The following is a 23,597-nucleotide window of genomic DNA, read 5'->3' on the forward strand; positions in this document are numbered from 1 at the left end:
CACAGCTGCTGCGACTCTGGGGTCCCCCCCTCAGGGGGACTCACAGCCATGACTGGGTGTAAGACGGAGGCGAGGGCTCCCCATCACTCCCGCCCTGTCCCCCCGACCCCGACAGTTCACGGACCAGCTAGGGGACCCGAGCTGCCCGGCTCAGGGCCATCCACTCGCCAGATTCCCAGGACAACACTCGGTCTGATTTCCAGGACCCACGGCCAGAAAATAAACACAGGACCAAAGGACCGATCAGCCCCACGTCCAGGGCTACACCCCAATACCGACACCTGGGGCTTGAAGAGATATGGATGGACCGACAAAGTGTGGTCTATGCACAGAATGGCGTATCACTTGGCCTCGAGAACAGCGGGAATTGTGATGGGGGCTAGAGCATGGACGAGCCTGGAGGGCACTGTGTCCAGCGAAATGAGCCAGCCACACAGGGGCAAATTCTGCAGGGTTCCACTCAGACGCTCCCTGGGAGAGTCTCATCAACAGAGACAGAGACAGAGGGGTGACGGTGGGCACCAGGGATGGGAGGAGGGGGATGGAGGGTCAGTGTTCCATGGGGACAGAGTTTCAATATGGGACTGTGACAGAGATCTAGAGACGGACGGTATGCTGGTCTCCTACAACGGAATGTCCAGACCTACCACGTAACAGAACGTGACGCAGCTACAGCCCTTCCGCAGGCATGGGGACGGCGCGTCAACAGAGAGCAGGGCCGCGTAACAAACCAAAATGTGCAGAAACAGACCCAGCTGCCATCAGGATCAAAGTGGCATTTCACAGCACAGGGGGAGAGACACACCGTCCTGCAAACGACCTGGGACATCCCAGTAGTTGTGCGGGAAAAGCAAGGTTGGAGCCACATTCAGATGACACTCAAAGTGGCCCAGGGGCCACAGGGGAGGGTCCGGGACCTCGGACCAGCCTAGGCCTTTCCAAGCAAGATGTGACGCACGGTAAGAACACAGACTACTTCCAAAACAAATTTCTGCAAGGCAGAAACCTCCGTCAGCAGTGAAACAAATGATAATCCAGAAGGAAATGTTGGCCCCACACACCACAAAGGATTAATCTGTCCGTGATTCATAAACAGTCCCGTGGAAAAATGCGCAAAAGATGCAGACGGCTCCCAGGAAAGCCAAACAAACAGTTCTCAAACAGACGGAAAGACAATCGTCACTTACAAAGACAGAAACACACACTGAAATGACACTGAGAAGCCCTTTTCCCTAACAGCCCAGCGGACACGGGGCACGTGGGCGTGAGGCCAGGAAGCAGGGTCCCCGGCTCGGAAGGAGGCGCACAGGGCCATTTTGCAACGCCCCGTAACGGCACTATTTCATTTCCAGGAACCTCTCACACTTGCAAAATGATGTACAGGCAAGGTCATTTCACTGCCATGTTGTTTCTAGAACAGCAGAAAGAGGCAGGACACAGCCTCATGTCCATCCATGGGGGACAGCCACACGTGGGATCCCCCATCGTCTGAACAAGAAGTGAGGACCCCCTGCATGCCCTGCTGGAGACCTTGCAGCCTGGGCTGACTGCTACCTGCCAGTGTGGGCAAGCCAGACGCCACGGAGCCCCGGGGGGGGGGGAGGGGAGAGGAGGGGAGAGGAGGGGAGGACGGGAGGGGAGGGGGCACTGGAGACCCAACATGAGCTTCAACCCCCTTTTGAATCCTGAATGTGTTGACTATTCCACAGCAAAGTTTTAAAATCAAGTGTTTCAAATAAAAGTCAAGAAGGATCTTATTTACGTGTTTTTATAAGAAGAACTCTAAAGAAAGCAGAAAAAATGGCAACAAGGGACTTCACTCACCACGTCAGGGAAATCTCTCCGGAGGCCAAACCAGCAGTTCTCAGACTATGGTCCAGGAAGCCCTTTTGGGGGACGCACAAGGTTAAACCCACGGCTCATCGGCTTTCCCACACCTGCTCTTGCGCGCGGCACAAGGGACGGGACCCGGCACGCCGGCTGCGTTCAGTCACGCCGAGCCCCAGGCCTGCAGAGCCGCCTCTGCTCCCTGCACTCGTTTCTTTCCGTCTAGGGAGGCGCGTGGGGGAACGGTAATTTTATGAAAATAAAATATGCTACTTGTGTGAATATGTAATGGGTTTATAGTTGGCAGTTTCTGATCAATTAATGAATATTTCTGAAGTTCCTAGTTTTACTTTCTCATCGGGTGAGGAGCGACAGAGACAACCCGTGCCACTGAGGGCCTCTGGCGACCTCACAAACGGAAGGTTATAAAGGGCTCAGAGATCAACTCAGAGAACCAGCATCCTACCCCGATTCCGGAGACGGCGTGCGGGGACCGGCCCACGACTCCCTCTGGCCCCGTCTAGGCCTCCAGGGAAGTGGCAGGGAACCGTGTCCACAGGCACAACCAGAGCAGGCCTCAGCTGCGGCAGGCGGCGGGCCGGACTGCGGGCGGGGGGGCGGCAAGCTACGGAGCGCGTGGCAGCTCTGTGTCACCACGTGTGCAAGAGGAACCTCAGAGGGGCAGGGCAGGGCAGGGCGCCCTCACCTTACAGGTGCGGACGCTTGGCACAGAGTCAGACAGCAGGGGCGAGGCCATGCCCCTGTGCCCAGCCAGGCCAGTGGCTACACCTCTCTCTTCTCCACCTCTGCCTCACTCCTTGGGGGCTCAGGTGACAGGAGGTCCCCAAGCACATTTCCCCACCCCCTCTGCTTACAAACACCCTCCCTGTCCCTGGGTACCATGCACCTTCCAGGGGCCACAGAAGCCGCCTGCTCCAGGAAGCCCTCCCTGATGTCCTCATCCACAGGTATCTCTCAGTTGGTGCACACCCCTGCCCCAGGGCACATGGGCTCTTACACCTGAGTGTGCATACCCGCACACGCTGTCCTGCACCCGGCCTTCTGCACGCCCACCTTGCCTCTGCAGCCCGGTGCACACGGTGTCTGTGGTTCTCAGCACCCAACAGCCTGCCTCCTGACACCCCCCACAACGTGGACTGAGCCCTGCAGGCCCATCGAAGCCTTTTCGGTAACAGGACTGCGGGAGTCTGGAGCACACAGGTGCTGCCCTCCTGGGGGACAGCCTGCCTGAGAATGAGCGGGACACACGGGAAGCAGGAAGGAGTGGTGACAGGGAAGGAAACAAACAAGAAAGAAAGGGAACCAGAGACAAGGGCCTAAGGGCCCCAGGCCCGCAGAGTCACAGCCTCCACCCCAGGTCCCAAGCACCAAAGGCCCCTTGGGCGTCAGCAAGCCTGCGGCGGACCCCTCGCTGCTGGGCCAACAAGGTGACTCCGAAACATGGGGGACGCCCTGGAGAGGGAGACGAGGAGTGGCTGACAGCTGAGGGAGGTGTTCAGGCGTCGGAGGGACGCTCTCCGGAGACCACAGGCATCACCAGCCACAAACAGTCATGCATGCAACGGTCCGTCTCGCAGTCGCCTGAGAAGAGACGGGCGAGGACGGAAGGACCCCGTCTCCGCAGGACCCTGAAAAAGCGTCCTGGAAACAAGCGAACTTTCCCGGGGCCTTGAAGGTTTAGATGGGATGTGCGCTGGTCGGCCTCCTCGCTCCCTGGGCCATCCTCCAGGAGAAACACCGCCCGCAGCCTGAGGCACCGGGGTCTTCCTCAATCACGCTCACGAGGGGGGCCCACGTGGGAAAAGGTCACTCCTCCGCGAAGGTAGTTAAACCCACACCGTGCACTTGCTCCGGCGAGGACAAGTGGACAGAACCCGCCGGGCCTCGGGGCTGCGATGCTGAGCAGGGCTGACCTGCGCGCAGGCTTTCATCTCCCTCCACGGAGAACCAAGAGGACACGGTCAGTGAGGGAAAGTCAACACCCAGAAGCGCAAGGATGAAAATCACGGCTCATGGCTTGAAAAGCCAATGGCCATCCCCACGCTAAGTAAGTAACAGCGTGACTACTGACACACACAGCCCCCTCTGCTGACACGGGTTCCCCAAACGGACTTGCCCTGTGTTCGGGAGTCTCTCTAAATCTTCATGTCCCGACCTGACCACACATCGCAGTCTGCTTTGTCCCCGTCCCCGAGACCCTCTCCTGCAGGGCTGCCGAGCTCACAGGCCGGAGTGAGGCTGCTGTCCCTGCCCCAGGCACTCACTTTCCCCCTAGGCGCCCCTGGGCTCCTGGGCTCCTGGCCCCAGCTCCCTCTCCTCCTCCTTTGTTCTGGCCACTCAGCACGGCTGGAAAGGGGCCTGGGACACCTGCCCCTCAGAGGAGATCACCGCTGCCCCACGCCCCCACATCCCTGGCTGGCCACGGGTGCCCCGACCCCAGGCAGGCCCCTACAGCTCAGCCAACCAGACCCCGAAGACCTGGACCCCCGAACAGCTGGCCAGAGACCATCCCTTAAGAGTCAGGGAGGGAGCCACTCAGAGGGTCCCACGAGGAAGCACCAGCGGCTGTCCCACACCTTCCGTGCGGGAGTCCTCGGGCGGCCACAACCACGGGGCAGGAGGACCATGCCGCCCGCCCTCCAACAGCCACGCTCCTGCCTCCACTCACTCACCAGAGCAGAAGAGGCCCAAGCATCTCACACGAATTTTCATCAGCGTTGGACCCAAAAAAGGTCCAACGCCACATCCTGAATTGACTAAAAACCCACAACTGGGAAGAACACGCCACCTTCCACACCTGGAGGGGAACATGTGCCAATAGAGCGTCGGTAACAACCCATGATCCACACCAGCCTGCCCTCCACGATGCCACCGTTTCTGTCCTCATGGAAACACTGCGGGCATGTCACCTAAACCGTGAGACAGACGTCCCTCGGCAAGTCCCCGGCTCACCGCATCCTCGCATTCCCACGGGCTGCGGGGCTCCGGGGAACCAGCAGGCCGTGTCCGTGGCGGCCTCCTGCCAGCACCCGCACTGTGTGTCCACACCCGGCCCGGCCGCGGGAACCCAGCTCCGAGATCCCTGCTGGAGCCACCTCCCCACGCTCGTCCCAGCCAAGGGGTCTGGAGGGCTGGCCGTGGATTCCCAGGGAGGGCAGGACACACCGAAAGCAGGCGTGGAGACCTGGTTTAACCAGACAGACAGGTCGGCACAGCCGAGAACGGTGGTTTCCCATCCAGCCTGGGGACGGCAGCCGAGTCCATCCCACACCCTCGAGATGCCGCCACGTGGAGGCCTCAGGGGAGGTGGGAAAGACCCAGAAAGACAACAGAACAGCACCTGTGGGGGCCTGATCCCCGAATTCCAAAAGGAAACGAGATTCCATCAACCGGCTCCCAGAGAAGACAGGCCATCAGCAGCCCCCACCCCGGCACAGCACACTGGCCCAGGCCCGGGGAGGCCAGGCTCCACACACACAGAGGGTCACAGGTGACCCTGCAGGACAGACCGCCTGCATCGTCTCCCAGGCACACTCACGCCTGTGCACACTGCTGGCTCCGGCCTCCCTGGCGCCACCTCCCCAGTAAGACTCCCAGCCTGGGTCTCTCTGCGGAGAGCTGGTTCGCTACCCCCCCACCCCGTGCTCCCGGCCAGGTCAGGAGGATGAGGGGGAGGGAACCTGCGGATTCATACCCGCGACCCCCCTCGGAGCACTGCACCTGTGCTCAACGACCCCACCAGCGTCCACAAACTGCCTCTGGACAAAGCCGACCCACCCGGTAAGCTGGGTCAGCTCTCGGAGAGAGGGGAGTACGGGGGTGACTGGCTCCTCTCTCTGGGACACTAGGCTCATGCTGACCTGCTTTGAGGACCCTACTTGGCTCCCGCTCCTTCCCAGCTCCCTGGGAGAGCCCATGAAGGGGGCAGAGGAAGAAAAAGAGCACCACGAGTGAGAACAGGAGAGCCAGAGGACCCAGCTGGCCGACTGGCTGTGAACGTCACCCACGGTCCCCACCTGCATGGGACAGGGAGGCACCGGCTTCCGCAGAGCCGCTCGAAGGTTCTCCGTGCGCCTGCCTCTCAGCCTCGCTGATCCTTGATGACTGAGACGATGGTCATCGGGGAGCTGGGGCTGTGGGGTGGGCACAGGGAGGGGCAGGGGTGTTGAGGCAGGACAGGGGCCCCGACCCTGGCCAAGGGCTGAGTTGCCTGATGGGAGCCTGTGTGCCTCCCAAGGTTCTCCACTCTGGGACCCCAGCACTTGTGCCACACCCGGACGCCACGGGCACTGCCTCACTTTCCCGAAGCACAGCCAGCTCCTACCCGAGGCTACAAGACGAGGGTCCCCGGCGGGGGCACCCCTTAATAAAGGCAGACTCAGAGCCCAGGACACTGAGGTCAGAAGGGGCATCCCCCTCCAAGGCACCAAGGCCAGCTTCCCCCACATCACCTCCTTGGTTGTTCTGGAAACCCGAGGTACTGGGTTCCCCTCCGCACCTCCCTCCCCAGGACGCTGCCCATAGCCTGTGTGAGCCTCTGGGCTGCAGGGCACGTCCTTCCGGGCCTGGTCTGCGGGCTGCAGCCACAGGTGGGCGCAGAGCCCCCTTCCCTCGATGCTCCGCCTCGTGACAGCGCCCTCCCAGCCCCACGGCTCCCTGTGCTGCCCCTCACTCCTCCAGGGTCACGGCAAGGTCAGGGAGGGGGGTCCAGCCTTTCCCTGCACTCCAAGGAGGCCCCAGCCTCCACCTCCAGCTGACCTGTCCCAGACTCAGCTGCCCCTCTCCCATCCCAGGCCATTTCCACATCTGAGACTCCTGGAAACACTTATCCCCCCAGGGCTCACCCCTCAGATGTTCCTTACTCCCCAGCTCCTCTCTAGCCCCTTCTGGCCTCTCCCCTCGCCGCGCCCCCCCCCCCCAGCACACCTGGTCCCTCATACCAGTGTGCTTTCATACCTGTCCTGGCTTAGAGGGCTGGTATCGCCTCCCCGCCTCCCACCCTCTGGGCCCGCCCAGACCACTTCTACCAGTCCTTCCAGATTCAATCACACAAAGAGGGGCAGGGAGGAGGAACGCTCCCGGGGGGCCGATGTCAGGCCCTGCGGATGAGAGGAGGAAGCCAGGGGGGCGGCAGCCCGCGTCAGGTGCCCGAGCGCACGGCTGGCAGAACGCCCATCACGCGGGGTTCTCATCAAGGTCCCAGCTTCTGTCTGGGCGGGAAGCTCAAGGGCGTCAGGACACTGGAAAGAACCAAGTAAGCAGACGAGAGGGTCCTGCACGCGTGAAGGTGGCACCCGCAACCCGAGGGCGGGGCCTTCTCCGGTTCTGCGCGCTTGAAGCCGGGAAGAAGAGAAAGAGCCGGCCCTCGAGTCCCCCCCGGCCCCCCACACGCCGCCACCGACACGGCCCCAACCTGCCTTCGCACCCAAGGGCACGCACCGAGAGGACGCCGTTGGCACAAATCGCCCTCCTCGTCCCAACACCTCACACCACGCCGGCAGCAGCCGGGAGCACCTGCTCGCAAGCCTCCGGCTCCCCCCGACGCTTAGGGGGAAAGCGGGGCGGGTGGGAAGCCAGCCTCGGATCCACAGCCAGAACTCACAGGGACTCTGGAAACATTTCCACAGTTTCCCTTTCCGCTGCTGGTAAATGAAAGGGTCTGCAAATGAGACGACCGTCAACAAGGTCTCCTGGTTATCACGCAGATGCGCGATTTTCAAGGCTATGCGAGAGCCGTGTAGGGGAAATCAATTCCTTTTATGTTTTTGTTAAAATGGGTTCTTTTTTTTTTTTTTTTTTACAAAACCTACATGGAGAGAGTTCTCATTTAGGTTACGCGAGTGCACAAAAATAATCACGCAGTACGGTTTATATCTCCTAATTACACGGAATTTAGGACAAAATACTCGTGTAAGTGATTCTGAAATACTTTATAAATAGGTCACAGTGGGCTCTTCTGGCGGCCGGGCTGTCCGAGGCACGCACCGCCGCAGAGCCGGCCTCTGTGAGCGGAGGGACCAGCGGATGCAGGCGGGTCCCCACGCACGGGACACTCAGAATCCAGGGGCTCTCGGGATGGGAGCCCTGCCTCAGATTTGGACGTCCTGCAGGTGTGGTTCCATCCCAGCGCCACCCCCCCCCCCCCCCCGCGTCACAGTCGGCCTGGGAAGAAGATGCAGAGAGACCAGGAACCCGGCTGTGAACGAGCAAGGGAGCTCCCTGCTGTAGGACTCAGGGCCGACAACTCACCAAGCTGTTTCAGCCCTTGGCGGGGCAGTCGGTAATTTAAAAGGACACACACCTGCCCGACTTAAAGGAAGGAAGCTGATCTGTGTACTGAGTCAGCTGGTGGAGGGGATGCCGTCCCAGGGCACCACGTGACCCCGCTGGCGGAGGGGGGATGGACTCATGACTGGCATCACCTGCTCCAACACGCCCGAATGCCCTCGGGCAAGAGAGGGGCCTGCAGCAATGGGCCACACCCGACAGACACTTACGTCCCTCGTCCCACCGTCCCTCGTCCCACCGCAGCGCGGCTACCTGCAAAGTGCAGCGGGGTGTGGAACCTGGGACAAAGGTACAACTCCGGCAGCACGGGCCTCCTCCAAATTTGGTAAATGCTGGAAAACCGACAGTCCATTTCTGATGCAGCAGCAAGGGTTTTTTGAGTCTGGCATCAGAGAATGAGAAGATAAAGCGGGATTTTGCAGGCGCGCTGGGAAGAGGGAGGACACCGTTCCCTACCTCGTGGCCTGTGGGTCTGGGCACCTGGCGCCCTTTCTGGGACCCACTGCCTTCTCTACCTGCGTCCCTAAACTAGAAACCTCGGGTCCTCAGCTGTCCTCAGACAGACGCTGCGGGCTCGCCCTCCCAAATGCTCAGACCCAGCCCTGCCGGGCCCTGGCCTCCCTCCTGGTCGGTTCCAGCCCCGGCTTTCCTTCCTCCCGTCACCCAGCCAAGCCGCCCCAGCCAGACCCAGCAAGGAGCAACCGGCAGACACCCACCAGCTGCAGCCCCAGGCCTGGGACACACACACGGACACACATGGACGGCAACCCAGGCCCAGGAGCACCTCCTCGGACAGGCACCCCCCCACCCCCACCCCCGCCTCAGCTCTCTGCCGGAAGACAAGGCGGCCCGCAGCGACCCGGGCGGCACCCAGACAGCAAACAGAAAGGCCTGGACTCAGGGCTGCACCGGCCACACTCCAGGCTCAGCCCCTCCTGCCTGGGGGAGGAACCCAGGGCCCCCCACCCCCCGAGGCCTGCTCAGGCCCCCATGGCTGATGGAGACATGCCAAGGCCCTGGGTGCCAGTGGCCTCTAGTCACCCAGCCTCACATGGCTCTGGCCGTGTGATCTTTTCTGAGACACCTCACCTCTGCGCCAGGCTCACCAGCTCTCACAGGGGGCCATTACGGACGGAGGCCGTGGGTATGAAGCCTGGGCCACCTGGAGAGCCTCCAGGATCGCGGTCCCCATCACCGGGCGGCATTTCAGTGTGAGCCTTCCCGAGCCTTCCCGAGGCCTCCTGCTCTTCTCTGCTTTGTGGTCCTGTGGTCCTGCCCTACCCCCAGCAAGGCTCCTGGTCCTCTCCGTAGGCTGTGACACAGGCTCCAGGGGGAGGGACAGCCCAGATTACGGAGGCCTCCCTGGCCCTGCCCAGTCCACGCCTCTGCTCCAGGGACCGCCCACTGGGCTGGCTTAGCTTGCAGAGGGCAGAGCAAGAGGGAGCCAGACCCTGGGCAGCACCCTCCTGCAGGCCCCTGTCCCCACGCCCCCAGGCTCTGAGCGACAGACAACAAGGCCAGGGGGCCCGCAGAGAGCATCAGCCCCGGGGGCCCTTCCCGATCCAGCGCTCACCGGCCACGGGCGGCAGGCGCCTGCACAGCACGGCCAGGCCCAAGCCTGCCCTCAAGGAGCCCACAGTCCCGCGAGAGAGACCCACACCCTCCCACCGCGGTGAGGTGGTGGGTGGGAGGGCCTACTGGGGGCTGGCTAGGTGGGTCAGAGAGGAATCTGACACCCCAGCCTCCCCGTGAGGGTTGGGGAGGTGTGGGAAAGCCTGAGGCCCCTGCAGAGCGAGGGGGGGCCCTCATGCATACATGTATGAAGGGGGCAGGACCCCCCAAAAGCAAAGTTTAGCATCCACATAAGGCCCGTAAGTGGGTAACAAAAAGGATAACTTCAACCATCTAAAACCCCTAAATGGACCCAAAAGGTGTGGCAGGCGGGACACAGACAAGGGCACAGGCCCTAGGGCAGCAAAGCATCTTAGCCACTTACCAGGACCTCTCCAGCCCCACTGAACTCCTCTGCAAGGTGGGGATAGGGAAGGCCCTCCCAGCTTTGCTGTGGGGGGTGGCAACCACCCACTCACCCTCCCCTGGGGGACTCTCGGGCAGCTCTCCACACCCCCCATTCAGACCAGCCCCCCAGCATGACGTCCATGCTTGGGCCACATAAGGTGGGGTCCCCAGCATCCAAGGCTCCCCCCACCCAAGAGGCTTCAGGGCTTTCCCAAAGATGGCAGTGACCCTGCTGGGGGGTTAAGGTCGCTGGGACAGGGCTGTAGCTCCAGAAGGATTCCTCCTGGAGCATCAGCTAGGCTGGCCACTGGTCACTGCTCGGGCACCTGCTGTGTGCCCAGCTCCTGCCCCGCATGACAGCCCTGCTCTGGTCCCTGCCCCGGGTCAGCAGGAGCTCTGCTTTAGCGGACAGGCTCAGTCACCAGCCCCACGCATCCTAGCGAAGCCGCGACCCAGGCAAAGGCTTTAGCAGCCACCAGAACAGCGTTCGGCCCACATCTAGGCTCTGCCCAGTCGCCCCTACATCGTGGGATGAGAAAGGCCCAGCCCGTGTGACAGCGGTATGGGGCTCAGGGGCTTGACGGAGGACCCCAGGGAGAGGAAAGGGCCACTTCAAGAACTCCAGCCTCCCGCTTCCCCACCGTGGGGGCATCTGGACTCTCACCACCCCCCCCCCCCAGTGCAGCAGGAACTATGGAGCTGGGGACGACCCGAGCTGGGGCTTTTCAAAGAGGAGAAACTGGCTGGGGAGAGGCCGTGGCCCCCCCTTCCTGGGCCCCACGTGGCCTGGCTCACCCCACAGAGTTCCAGTTCTCCCAAGAACCAGTCGGGCTGCCTCACACAAACGTGAGCAGACCTCAACATCCAGGACGCCCGTCACCCCCCTTCCGGAGGCCGTGCCTTCCGCGCACACCAGGGAGATGTCCAGCGGCCGCTCGCGCTCCCCCGCCGGTGGGGGGTGGTGATGCCAGGCAGTCCTGAGGATTCCGCCCTCCCCCTGCACTTGCCTCGATCAGGTTGTTGGGGCCCATCTCCCAGGGCCCCCCAGCGACGGTGCTCAGCAGAGGCTGCGAGCGCCCGCACCCCTCCTGACCTGCACCGACCCTTTGCCTCTAGGCTCTCCCACCAGGGGCTCGCCCTTGGGACACAGGCAGGCAGGGCGGGCCCAGGGCGCAGGGGCAGGATGGCCCCTCCGGCCTCGCCTCCCCTCCCAGTCCTCACTCCAATCCCGCCAGCCGCTCCACCCAGCCTGGACGCCCAGGGCTCTCTGGTGGCTGACTCAGCTCACTTCCTCTCCACCAAACGCTCAGCGGCCCCCGCCGCTCGGCACGCTGGCCTCCAGGGACCGGCGAGTGGTACTCGTTCGGTTCTACCTTCTGATCCAGCACTGGGTCCCCACTGCTATCCTTCCTCCTCCCAAAGAGAAACGCCAACCCGCTCGCCACCCCTCGCACCGCGTGTGCACACACACGTGCACGTGCACACACACACACACACACACACACAGATGCTCACACCTTCCTTCAACTTCCTCACGGAGTACGTGTGGTGTGACTCACACATCTGCCTGCATTCCCCAGCACTGGCTGCTGAACAAAGTATTCCTTTTCCTCCTGCTCCAGGATGTGCCCAGCACACCCGCTGTACGCTCAACCCATGTGGCAGGACAGGGCCGGGCCTGGCACGCGCGGCTGCCCAGGATATGCTCAGAGGGGCCCTGAGGGGGCGCATGGCCTCAACCCCCGGAACCAAGGGTCAGTGTCAGTCGGGACAGCTGGGCCCCCGCCGCCCCACCCCACACGTGACCCTCACCGTCCTGCTTCTGGGTTGCCGGGCCTTGGGCGGGTGCGCCCTTCACCACCACAAGGCACGCCCACCGCCATGTGGATTTTGCGGGAACCCTGTGGGTGGCTCGACAGCCTGGTTCTTCTGAGAGAGAGAGAGAGTCTGAGTTCGGGGATATTACAGGCTTGTATGTGTTTCTCACTATTTAAGTTGCTTCGGAGGTTTAAATACCAAACTCCAGGGGTGCCTGGGGGGCTCAGTGGTTAAGCGTCTGCCTTCAGCTCGGGTCCTGATCCCGGGATCCCGGGGTCGAGCCCCACATGGGGCTCCTTGCTTGGCGGGAAGTCTGCTTCTCCCTCTCCCACTCCCCCTGCTTGTGTTCCCTCTCTCGCTGTGTCTCTCTGTCACACAAATAAATAAAATATTTTTAGAAAAATAAAAATAAGAAAATAAATGCCAAGCTCCCCAACCAGGGGCTGACACCAACATGTGTCCTCCGGTCTCTACCACGGAGCATCCTCGGAGCAGGGGGAGCCCTCCACTCCGGCCCCCTCTGCTCTGGGCAGGAGGACCGAGGCCTTCGCTGGTTCCGCCAGGCTCACCCCGGCAGTGCAGCTCGGGCTCCCCTCCAGGCAGACATACGCGCCCCGGACTACAGCCGCCAGGCAGCCACGCTGGACAGCCATGACCCCCAAGGGATTCCGGTCATCCCAGAGCTCTGCTGCCCCTGAAGCTGCCTGTTGCATAGGACCTAGCAGACCCCAAAATGTCAACCCAGAAAGAAGGGGCAATGTGGGTGTGGCACAGCAAGGTCCTGGGATGGGGGCACTCCGTGGGGGAGCCAGGTGAGCAGGGTGACAGGTGGATGGTGGCACGATGGTGCCCACCAGGTCCCAAGGCCTCACTCCCAGGAAGGGCCACTCGGGGACAAGAGCAGGCTGGGTGGGAGGGCCAGAGCCCCCCGGGGCCACAGCAGGAGCTCACCCACGGGCGAGAAAACAAGGCCAGCTCCTCCCAGAGCCAGACCCCCCGGCGTGGGAAAGAGCACAGTGACGTGCAGACAGGATGGTGGGCACGGCACGCCCGCCCACCCGTGTGCCCACTCCAAGCGACGGTCCTCATCAGTGCCCCACTCGCCCACTGTCCTGTCCCGCTTTCTCTCAACAGGGACGGCTGCCGTGCCAGCCTTCCTCCCAGCCTGCCCAGCCGGCTGCTCCCCTCTTCAGAAACCTACCCCGCCCCCCAGCCCTGTGGCTGTGCGCAGGCCTCCCCAGCGCCGGCCCCTGCCCACCCCCTTGGGCCTGCAGACCGTGTGCGGGTCCCCAGCTTCAGGGAGCCGGAGCCTTCTCTGCCTCCCCACCCCCCGCCTGGCTCTGAAGCCTCGAGCGGAAGCCCTTCTCCCTGCCAACAGGACCCACACGTGCCGCAGACAGACCCCACACGGGCACGGAAGCCGACTCGAGTCTCGCTTCTCTCCTTCCCAGAAAGGAAACCGGTCTCTGGGCACAGCGGCTGCTCTGCAGTCATCCCCCCCACCCCCCAGCCCGCGCAGGTGTGAGTTCGGAGGTGGGAAGCCGCCAGGCCCCGCCAGGATCCTGATCCAAGATGCAGCCGAGCTCGAGTCTGCTCGCAGTCCTTCTCTTCATGCTGCCGAGGCCAGACCTCTGGGCCATGTTCAAAGTCAGCCCCGCTTTCACATTTCAAAAGCATACTAAGTCTGTGCCCATCCCCGTGGGGCCGGCTGACCGGGCCGGGCCGGGGGCCCCGTTCTCCTCTTGCCCTCTCCCTGCAGGCCACAGGCCTTCTTGCAGACGGGACGCCCGTGACCCCCCCTGGGGCCTGAGCTCTGACAGGGCACCGGGCCCCACAGAGTGAGCTGGAACCGGACACGCACGCTGCGTCCAGGCCCATAAAGCTGCTCCCCAAGGCCAGGATGACAACTGTGACCCCGCTCCACGCGCATACCAGAAAGGAACGATTTTGGAAACGCATGGCCAACGGGGAGCCCGTCTCCCACCGCGGGATAGGAATTTATTGATCAGGGAGAAGAGGAGGCCAGAGTATCCACGTGGTAATGAGCAGACTGTATCGTCAGGATGAACTCACATTTCACTGAACGCGGACACAGATGGTGACTCACAGACGTCGTCAGAGGCGCGCAGAGACCCACGGTTAGAGTACTCGAGTGTGTCTCCCGCTCCGCCCGCCGACGCAGAGAGAACCACTCCCCAGCAGCAAATGCGCCTAGCGCCCCGACCCCGGGTCCTGACACTGAGCTCTGGCAGGGGGTGGGCCCAGCGCAGGGCTGGGGCAGGCCCCGACCCCAGGTCCGGACCCCGTGCTCTGGCAGGAGCGGCCAACTGCAGGGCTGGGGCAAGACGTGGGCAAGGTGAGCCTAGGGCCACCTGCAGAGCCAGGGAGTGGGATGTGCTCACCCCCCACCAGGATGGGGGCCAGAGCCAGAACAAGTCCTCCAACGAGATAAGTAACTCAAAACACAGAACGCGACAGGATTCTGCCCTGATACAAGAGAAACTGAATAAATTAGTAAATGGGGAGAAGACACCAGGCTCCCACACAGAAAAATTCCAAATAAAGAAGGAAGAAACTTGGCCCCGGAGGGGCTGGGGCAGGACCCCCCTTGGCACAGGCCGCGCACACAGACTCCCTTCAGAGGGCAGCGTGGACGGGGGACAGAGGAGCTTCACGGAGGAGAAGCCTGACCGACGTGCCCACGACAGCCCTGCAACCGTGGCCAACAAGGTCGACACCTCGGTGGTCAGTGAGGCAGACAGCAGGTGCCCCAACGCGGTGGGAGGAGAGGGCGTTGCCCCTGTGGGCTTCCTCCTAACCCTGAGACCCCAGTTCAGCCCCAAGAAAAACATCCAAATTCCAACAGAGGAATTCCAGGTGTCTGAACAAATTCCAACGTAGAGGGACCCTATCATTTTCCTAATGCTTCTCTGGCCTGTCAGGGTCATCAGAAAGCAGAAAAGTCTGAGAAACCGTCCCAGCCCAAAGGAACCTCCAGAGCCAGAGCCCAGATGGGGTCCTGAGATAGGAAAAAGGTTTTACATTAAAACGAAGGATATCTAAAGCCCGACTTGAGTTAATAAGGTGTCAACGCGGGTTCACCAATTTTAACACTGTTTGGCGGTAACAAGATGGTAACACCAGGAGAGCCTGCAGGAGCCCTGGGTGTGGAGAGATCTCGGCCGCAGCCGTGTAATTTTCTGTATCTCTAACACCGATCTATAAAATACGGTCTATTAAAAAGCCAACAAACAGCGTGGCACGGATGGGACGTGGGGCGGGCGGGCCTCCAGGCATCCCGTCACCTACAGCCAGACCAGCCCTGCCCTTGAGGCGCTCCAGAGGACACAGTGAAGTTTCAAAACCAACCAATCGTAGGATAATCATCGAGAGACAGAAACAGTGCGGGTGTGGGGGAGAGAGCCTCATGGACCCACCCCCACCCAACCCCCCACCTGCAACCATTCACCCCCCCCACACTGTCCCCAAAGAGCCCAGCAGAAAACGAAAAGGAAGGCTCCTGCCCTCCAGCGGCACAGAAAGCAGGTGAGTCAACAGGCGAGCCCGCGCAGGGTGACCAGCACGAGGGCACGGTGGCCCTTGAGGTCCTAACCCTGTGGGAAGGGGAGAACCAGGAAGGCTTCCTGGAGATGATGGGTATGCAAACGGCTTGAGGTCCCTGCACACACTAGGTAAGCCACAGCGACAGAAGGGGCGAAGGGGCGGCTATGGGCTCAGACCCCTGGTACCTGAAAAGGCAAGGCGAGCCCACGGAGCCTGTAAGAAAGGCGGCCCGGGGTCCCGTGGTGCCTGAAGGCTGCGCTTCAGAAAAGGCCCCCACGGCTACGCACGGCCACACAGACAGATGAAAGGCCTCCTCTCGGCCAGCGGACCCCACGTCAGAGGCGGGGATGAGGGGTGACCGGCTGCGGAGGGACACGGGGTTTCTTTCTGGGGTGACGGAAATGTTCTAAAATCTGATTGTGGTGACGGCTGCACAATTTCGTGAATATGCTAAAAGCTGGTGAATCGCGCTCTCAATGGGTGGATTGCATGACATGTAAATTACGCCTCAATGAAGATATTTTAAAAACAGCCGCCTCTCCGCCTGCAGGGCCCTGCCCCCTCCCTGTGGAGGCCCGGCCGCCCCCGGATCCCGCAGCTCCCCCAGCCAGGCTCCCGGGACCTGGAGCACCCCCACCCCAGGGCACAGCCCGGCACCCCAGCCTGTGCTGAGGCCACATTTCACTTCCCTAAGGCTTACACACTGGGGAGCTCAAGCAGAGAGGGGCAGAAGTGGCACAGGAGCAGGGGGGGGGGGGGAGTGAAGGGGGCACTTCCCTAACCGGGGCTCAGAGGCCACCCTGGCTGGGGAAGGGAGCAGAGCTGCGCCAGACAGAGGGCTCTGCCGGCCCTGCAGGCACCTCGGGCAGAAGGGGGCGGAGGGGGAGGGAGAGAGGGAGGACGGGTGGCTCAGAATGGAGGCTGCTGGGGCACAGGAAGGACTCAGATGTGCCCCCACCTATACTCCGCGCTGGCAGGGCTGGGGAGGGACTCCTGCCTCCTCACGCCATGTGCTCACCCCCAGACACCCCCAAGCCCCTGCTGCCCACAGGGGGACGGGCTAGAAGCAGAGTGCTTTCCGCTGATGGTGGGGAACCTGCCCGAGAGAGGGGGAGCTGCTCCCCCCCCACCTCTGGGGCCCTCGATGGTACCCAGCACACTGGGTTTCTCTTCCCCACAGATTAACCTGGCTTTGGTGGCATAGAGGAGTTCGGGTAGAGCCCCCTTCCCATCCCTCATTCCAGAGGCACAGATAACAACTCACTGAGCACAGTGCTTTACGGTTTCCAAGCACCCTCACTTCAGAGGGGAGACACAGGGCCCCCTGGTGTCCCGTATCTTTCTTCCCAAATCTGGGGCTAAGCCCTGAGAGAGCTAGAAGCCCTGACTCCAACCACAGCCACCAAACACCAGTCCGTGCTGGGGACTACAAGCACCTGCCCACTCACCACCATCTCCCCCCACCCCTCCTCCTTGGAGAAGCTGCCCACGCCATTCTATGAATGGCAGAACGCTCTCAAACCTCTGGTCTCTGTATGCTACACCAAGACCCTTGTTTACAGGTGACCAAACCGAGGCCCAGAGAGGCTAAGCATCTTGCCCAAGAACACACAGCAGCAAGATCACGTTTTCTCCACCTCCCCTCCCTGCTACAGGTTGGGAACAGACACCACCGGTCCCAAGCTGACTGCCACTCACCAGCCTGTGGCCTCAGGGAGATTACTTTTCGGAGATGAGCTTCCTCATCTGTGCAATGGAGCTAGTAACAGCACCCACCTCCGGTTACAAAGGTCAATCCTACAAAGCGCTCAGAAGGCCGGCAGCCCTGGGGTAAGGGACGCCCTCGTTACTGCCGCATGTTAGATAGCAGAAAGCCTTCCCACCACGACTCTTGAATGATCGCTCACACCACTCTCACGGAGCCCCGGAAACGTAACTGAACTTGCCACAGGGGTTATCGGGGAGGCGGTGAGGTCAGGAGCCTTGCAGCCAAACAACCCAAGTTCCAATCGCAGCCCTGCGACTTATCTAAATGGGGGCACAGGCCAGCCCACCTCTCTGTGCCTCAGTTTCTCTCACTGGGGCGGAAGGGGGACAGTGCGTGGAGAACACCTGTCCCACACCTGATGTCCCACGCTGGTCTCAGTGCTTTCTGTCACTGTTATCAGAGTTTCTGTGAATGGCCAGTACTCCCTGTCTTCCAGGGTGACCACAGAGGACTTCAGGCACAGGCCTCAAACACGATCGCAACCCAGTCAGAACTCAGACGCCAGACAACGTCAACGACAGCCCTCAGGAGGCGCCAGTCATCGGTGCAGAAGCAGGGGCCCAAAGTCTCCCCCCAGCCCCTCCGCGAGGGCCGCATGCAGACACCGAAGGAGGAAGGAGCGCGGTTCTCTGTAATCAGGGAACCCTCCTCTGGCTCCACCTCTGTAAGGAACGTCCAAGCGACCTCCCCTGAGGTTCTCAAGTTACCCGATCACATTTCTTGACCTCGCCGGCCGGCCGACTCCCAACCTGGGGCAGGGCTGTGCCTTCGACCGCTGGTCCCTCGACCACCATCATCTTCAGTGGCCCGGGTCTCCTCCCGCACCCACCGGCCACACCGGATTGTCAGGGACTTGAACTCTAACCCCTCTGCGTGGGGTATTTTCGAGATTCTGCCCAGGATGAAGACCCAGCGAGAGTCCCCACTGCCACGCCGCCGAAGGGCCACAGAAGAAACCGGCCCGAACCCACCGCGGTGCCAAAGAGCCCCCAAGTCCGCTTCCAGCCCCCCCACCCCACCCCAGAGGCCTTCCTCCCGGCACCTCGGGAGTGGACACGTTCTCCTGGAGCGGCTTCCCACGGACGCCCTGTCTGGGCTGAGCACACAGACGCCCCCTCCCCAGCAAGCGCAGCTGTGTCCCTCCCACGACTCACCCCCACAGCCCACACCTCCTCTCCCCCAGTTCGTTTCCAAGTTCTTTAAGCGCCGGGACGCCCCAAACCCCAGCATGGTCAGAGCTCCCACGGGGCGGCAAGCGCGCCGGGAAACGGTCTCCCGTGCTCGGGGCGACAGGTGCCGCGGGAAGCAAGGCAGCCAGAAGCTCAGAGAAGGGGTCGCCGGGCCACACGGCCGGCCGCCGGTGTCTTCCTTCCCAGCTAGTACACGCTCTGTGCTGACAGGGGCTCCAGAAACGCTCAGCACGTCCCCAGCAGGCCGCCAGGCGGGACCCCATCCCGACACACAATAGAGAGCCGGACATCAGAGGTGAGGGGCGCCAGAAGGGCCGCCCCCACGGAGGAGCCGCCGGCTGGAGCCCGGCAGCGCCAGGGTGGGAACTCCAGTCCCCCACAGGCTCCTGCGGCTCCAGCCCCCGGAGGGAAACAGCCCAACCACAACACGGGGGGAGCTGAAAGGGGTCCACTGGGCCCATGAGGTGACGGGGTACCGAGGGCACGACCACCAACGCGGGCCACACCACGGACGCGTCAAGGCAGCCCCTCTGTTCGCCGAGGACACGGATTCCACCGAGAGCGGCCCGGGGCTGGGGCTGGCGTCTGTCACATCTGGAACGTCGCTGTGACACACAGAGGACAGGGCTGCAGGCTCACAGCCTCTCCTGGCAACAGGGTTCACTGGGCTCTAACGGCACTGTTTCATTGTGCCCGAACCACGATTCTATTCTGTTCTGTCGTAGAGCAGAAATGGTGATTCAGGAAAAACAGGCCTGATTCTCCCCCTCGTTTCCAGCTGGTGAAGGTGAGGCCCAGGGAGCACAGGGACTGCCGGTCACCGGGCGCTGGCAACCACTGGTCTCCTGACACCCACTCCTGGCTGGGCTGACAGATAAGAGGACACTGAGGGGAGCCTTGCGGGCTGGTGGTCTGGAGAGAGACCACCTGGTTCCTCCTCCATGAGGGGTCCCTCACCCACCTCCAGAGAAACCCAGAATAAACAGGTTGCCAGGGCCAGAGCCCAGCAGACCACAAGTTTAAGACTTTCCCAGTTTCCAGGAAATGCCTTTCCCGAGTGCAAACACACAGACATCACAAGGACAGGCCCTGCCCGTCCACAGGCCGCACCACTGGGACAGCCACACCCCACACCTCATCAGCCAGGGCAGCTGAGGGGGAAGAAGGGCAGAGGGCCCTGAGGACCCCCCCACCTCCCAGCCCCCGGGACCAAGCTGGCACCCCCACCCCCTGCCATGAGTCCAGCACTGTCCAGATGTGAAGGTTCAAGGCCCCTGCCCTGCAGTCACAAAGTGCTCCAGAAGTACCAACACCATGCCCAAGACAGGGCGAAGGCCAGCCAAGCCAGGCCCCCTACCTGGGCCAGGCAGAGGGTGTTTGAGGGTCTGCAAGCAGGAAGGTGGGACAGGTTTCCTTAGGTCCCCAATTCAAGGGGTCCCAGCTAACAACGGTGGGATGTGCTTCCCTCCCAGCACAGGGCAGGGGCGAGAGCTGGAACACACTCACCTAGGGGGAAGATGTGTCCTCAAATGCGCCTGGGACGCAAGTGAGGCAGTCAGGGAAACGGGCTGCCCGGGGGCAGAGGGCACTGACAGCCTCACTGGGTGTTCTGATCTCTGCCCTGGGCGTGCCTGGCCAGCTGGTGGCCTGCAACACCTCATCTAATACTTGTATCAGCCCCCCTCTCCCTTTACTGCTGGGGAAACTGAGGACAGGGAGGCGCAATGCCTTCCTGCCCAAGGTCACAGGGCATGTGCACGAGAGACAAGACTCTGAAGTTCTCTCTTAACTAGTGCGTAGCCCTGCCCCTGCCCATCCTGCCAGGCCCAGACTTAAAACAACCCCCAGAGCTGGGCCACTATGGGGCCTGGGACCCAACAGCCACGACTTTTGTGTGCGGGAAAGGTTCAGAACTGTATTTCCTCCCCAGCCCGCATAGGGAAGGCAAGACGAGATTCCCATCCTGCAAAAGATCTCCTCCAAAACGAATTTTCCCTGCGTCTGGAAATTCAGGACTGGCAACAACCCCTAGAGCAACGAGAGGCTTCGGGGGCAGCCACGGAGGTCCCCAACCCTGGGGCCTGCCGCTCCTCCCGCCACAGTGCCACTGTCAGGGGCAGGTGAGCCCGCCCACCTGTCTCTGGCTCCCCTTCCTCCGCAGCTGTAGGCCTGGACAGGGGTGCCGGTTCTGCTCTGAGCAGGTGGGGACCCCAGGCTGGGGGCTGCCACACTCCACTCCGCCTCCTGGCCTGCAGGCGGCCCGGGTGCCCGCAGAGCCCCACTAGCTAGAAGTCACAAACAAAGGGAGAGCAGCCAGGGCAGAAAGAGGGGTGCAGGGAGGGGGCGAGTGGCCACAACTTTTTGGCGGGGTCGTTTCTGGGGTCGCGGGCTCCCTCCTCCTCTCCTGTGTCCCCAGGGAGTGGGTTCCACGACGACGCTCGCCCGCCGAGCCCCGGTCTCCGCCGAGCTCCGGCGACCCCCAGCTCAGCGACCAGCAGCACCCCAGCCCGGGCCCCGCGCCCCCGGGACGTCCTCCTCTCCCAGGCCGGTCGGGCGCCGGGCGCCGCGGGGCACGCGCTGGAGGGGGGCGGCCGTGACGCGCGCTCCGGCCCCGCGCGGGACCTGGGGGCGTGTGTGCGGGGCGCGCCCGCGCGGGGCCCTTCTAGGAGGGCCGCTGGCTCCGGGCACCGGAGGAGCGTGGCCGAGCGCGCCGGGTCGCGGCCGGGCCGGCCCGTGCCGGAGCGGGTCCGTGTGTCCGCGAGGTCCGCGTGGGCGTCCGCGCGCGCGCCGCTTACCCTGCGCGGAGATCGGGGCCAACTCTCATTCACCCGCTGCCGCGGCGCCCCCCTCGCCGGCCGCCCGGCCGCGCTGCACCTGCCGCCCGCCCGGGAGCCCACGGCGCCGGGGAGCCCGGAGGAGGCGGCCCCGCGGGTCCGGGCCACGAGCGCGGAGGCAGCGGCAGCGGCGGCGGCGGCGGCGGCGGCGGCGCCAGGTCGCGCGCTCGCGTCCCGCTGCGCGGAGTCTGCGCGCTCCAGGCCCGGCCTGCGCAGCCGCCGCCCCGCCCCGCGCCTGGCCCCGCCCCGCACGCCGCCCCGCCCCGCGCCTGGCCCCGCCCCGCCCCGCCCTCCCGGCGCGGCGGGCTCCTGATCCCGCGGGAGCGCGCCTGTCCCGGCGAGGCGGCGCGCGCGCTCACGCTCGGTCGCGCGGCGCCACCTTTGTTTGGGTGGCCCACGTGCGTCCCCGCCACCTGCCCCCACGCGCACGCGCGGCGGCGCCTCCGCGCGGAGGCCGCGGCCACGCGTTCCCGCGCTGCGTCGCGGCGAGCGTCTCGGGTACAGGCACGCACGGGCACGCACGCTGCTGGCACCCGCCGGGGCCGCCGCGGGTTCGGGGACGGTGCTGTGCTGCCCGTGGCGACCCGCCTCGCGTGGGGACGCCCTTCCCGTGACGCCGCTGCTGGCGCTCGGCCGGGGCGTGGGGTGCGCGCTGCCCCCGGACGCCGGCGCCGGCGGGGGCTCCCGCATGCCCGGGGCTGTGCCTGGCCGCGGGGTCTGGGCCTCTGGGCTCGTCCCCGCTGTCTCCAGATCTCACCCTCGTGGAAGGGAGCCCCGCCAGCCCCGCTCCACGCTCCTGCGTCTCTCCGGGCACCACCCGGTGGGGTCCCGCTCTACGCGCTCCTGCCCCCGGGTCGGGGACACCCTCTCCCCCCGGGAAACCTGCCCCAGCTTGGCTGCAGGACCAGAGCCGTCTACCTCACAGGACGGTGCGGAGTGGACGGAGGAAAATAGCCCCAGAGAAACCGGGCCCTTAGGCGGGGCTGCGGGTACCCGCTATCAGCCCCTCGCCCAGGTCCGACGGGGACATCGCTGCTGAAGTCGGGCTGGGAGGGGGACCCGGGGAATACAGAAGGCCTGAAGGCGGTCGCCCAGGCTCCTCGGCCTCCCCTGCCCGGCTGGGTCCTCTGGGCTCTGCCCTGCCCTTCCCACCTGCCGGCTGCCTAGCGTGTGTCCCGCCCGCGCTCCCCGCAGAAACTTACAAGCATGGGGTCCTACAGGCACCTCCCACTCAACAAACCCAGAACTGAACTCTGCGCTACCCCCAGCCTCCCCTCCCTCTGGGAAAGTCCTATCCACACCTCCAGAGGCCTTAGTCCCTGAAACACTTTCTGGGCAAGATTTGGGGGCCCCCGCTTTTTTTTCCTGACCCAGCATTCTCTGCCTGGGGAGGCAGCCGTGATGGGCCAGGGTCAGAGGCAAGCTTTCAGGTGAGCTCCTAGCAGGAGACTGTCCTTCTCTGTGACTCAGTTTCCTTTCTGCAGAGTAGAGAACCAGATGACTTCCAAATAAGGGAGCTAACGTAAGGTGCGTGGCCCGGCTCCAAGCTCCCAGCTCCTCAATGCACCGCTTGACCAGCCCGGCCCGAAACAGTCCCGGCCTCCCATGCACCCAGAGTGCCCAGGAGTCCCCACCTAGTACCTGCCACCTCCTGTCTCCAACACTACGACTGTTTGCATGGTTACTGGTTATGTTCTTGCCTCCCGAAACACTCCCCACCGCACAGCTGGGGCAGGACCCAGATTATTTATGTATGAGTCACTCCTCCCACTCCCCCCCATCCCACCCTCACCTCAGGACCTTGGCCAGACTAAGTATAGTTGTCAGGACGTTTTTGTTCACAAATGACAGAAATCCACCTCCAACTAGCCCCAAACGGCCCCTATCTGCCCATGAAAGCAACAAGCAGAGCTCCCCGCCATAGCACGGCGCAGACGAGGGGCCCAAGAAATGTTTTTTGAAGGCGGGCCCAGGGTTGAGAGAGCAGGCAGGAGCTGGAGGGGACCCGGGGAGAAGGGAAGGGATTGAACCAGACTGCCGGGTCCACCTCAGGAGCCCTCACGTTCAGTCCTCCCGCCAGACATCTGCGGCGGGGCGGGGGGCGGGGGGGACGACGATGTCTGCACCTGCTGCTGCCAGCGAGGCCACAATGGTGAGCAAAGCCAGGCGTGGTCCCCCCGGTGGACGGGTTCAGACCAGATCCCCCTCAAAGCAGGTGCTTGGCGTGATGGGACACTGCCCTGCTCAGGGCTCCTGAGAGTTATCCCG

At 63.2% G+C, this 23,597-nt stretch overlaps 1 protein-coding gene across 2 annotated transcripts in view; it reads right to left on the reverse strand.

Moving 5' to 3' along the window:
- GRAMD4 (GRAM domain containing 4) overlaps window positions 1-21,393 on the reverse strand; it is a 73,830-nt gene extending 52,437 nt beyond the window's left edge. The window contains exon 1 of one of the 2 annotated variants that reach the window (XM_080811677.1): window positions 21,291-21,393. In XM_080811677.1, coding sequence (XP_080667803.1) covers window positions 21,291-21,319 — 29 coding nt within the window. In that variant the 5' untranslated portion in view covers window positions 21,320-21,393. Of the gene's footprint in view, window positions 1-20,629; window positions 20,713-21,290 lie in introns of those variants that run through there. The other variant, XM_080811678.1, reaches the window with a different exon arrangement.
- Window positions 21,394-23,597: the final 2,204 nt, after the last annotated feature.

This window comes from Martes martes (genome assembly GCF_963455335.1).
Source record: "Martes martes genome assembly, chromosome: 8".
Taxonomy (NCBI): Eukaryota; Metazoa; Chordata; class Mammalia; order Carnivora; family Mustelidae; genus Martes; species Martes martes.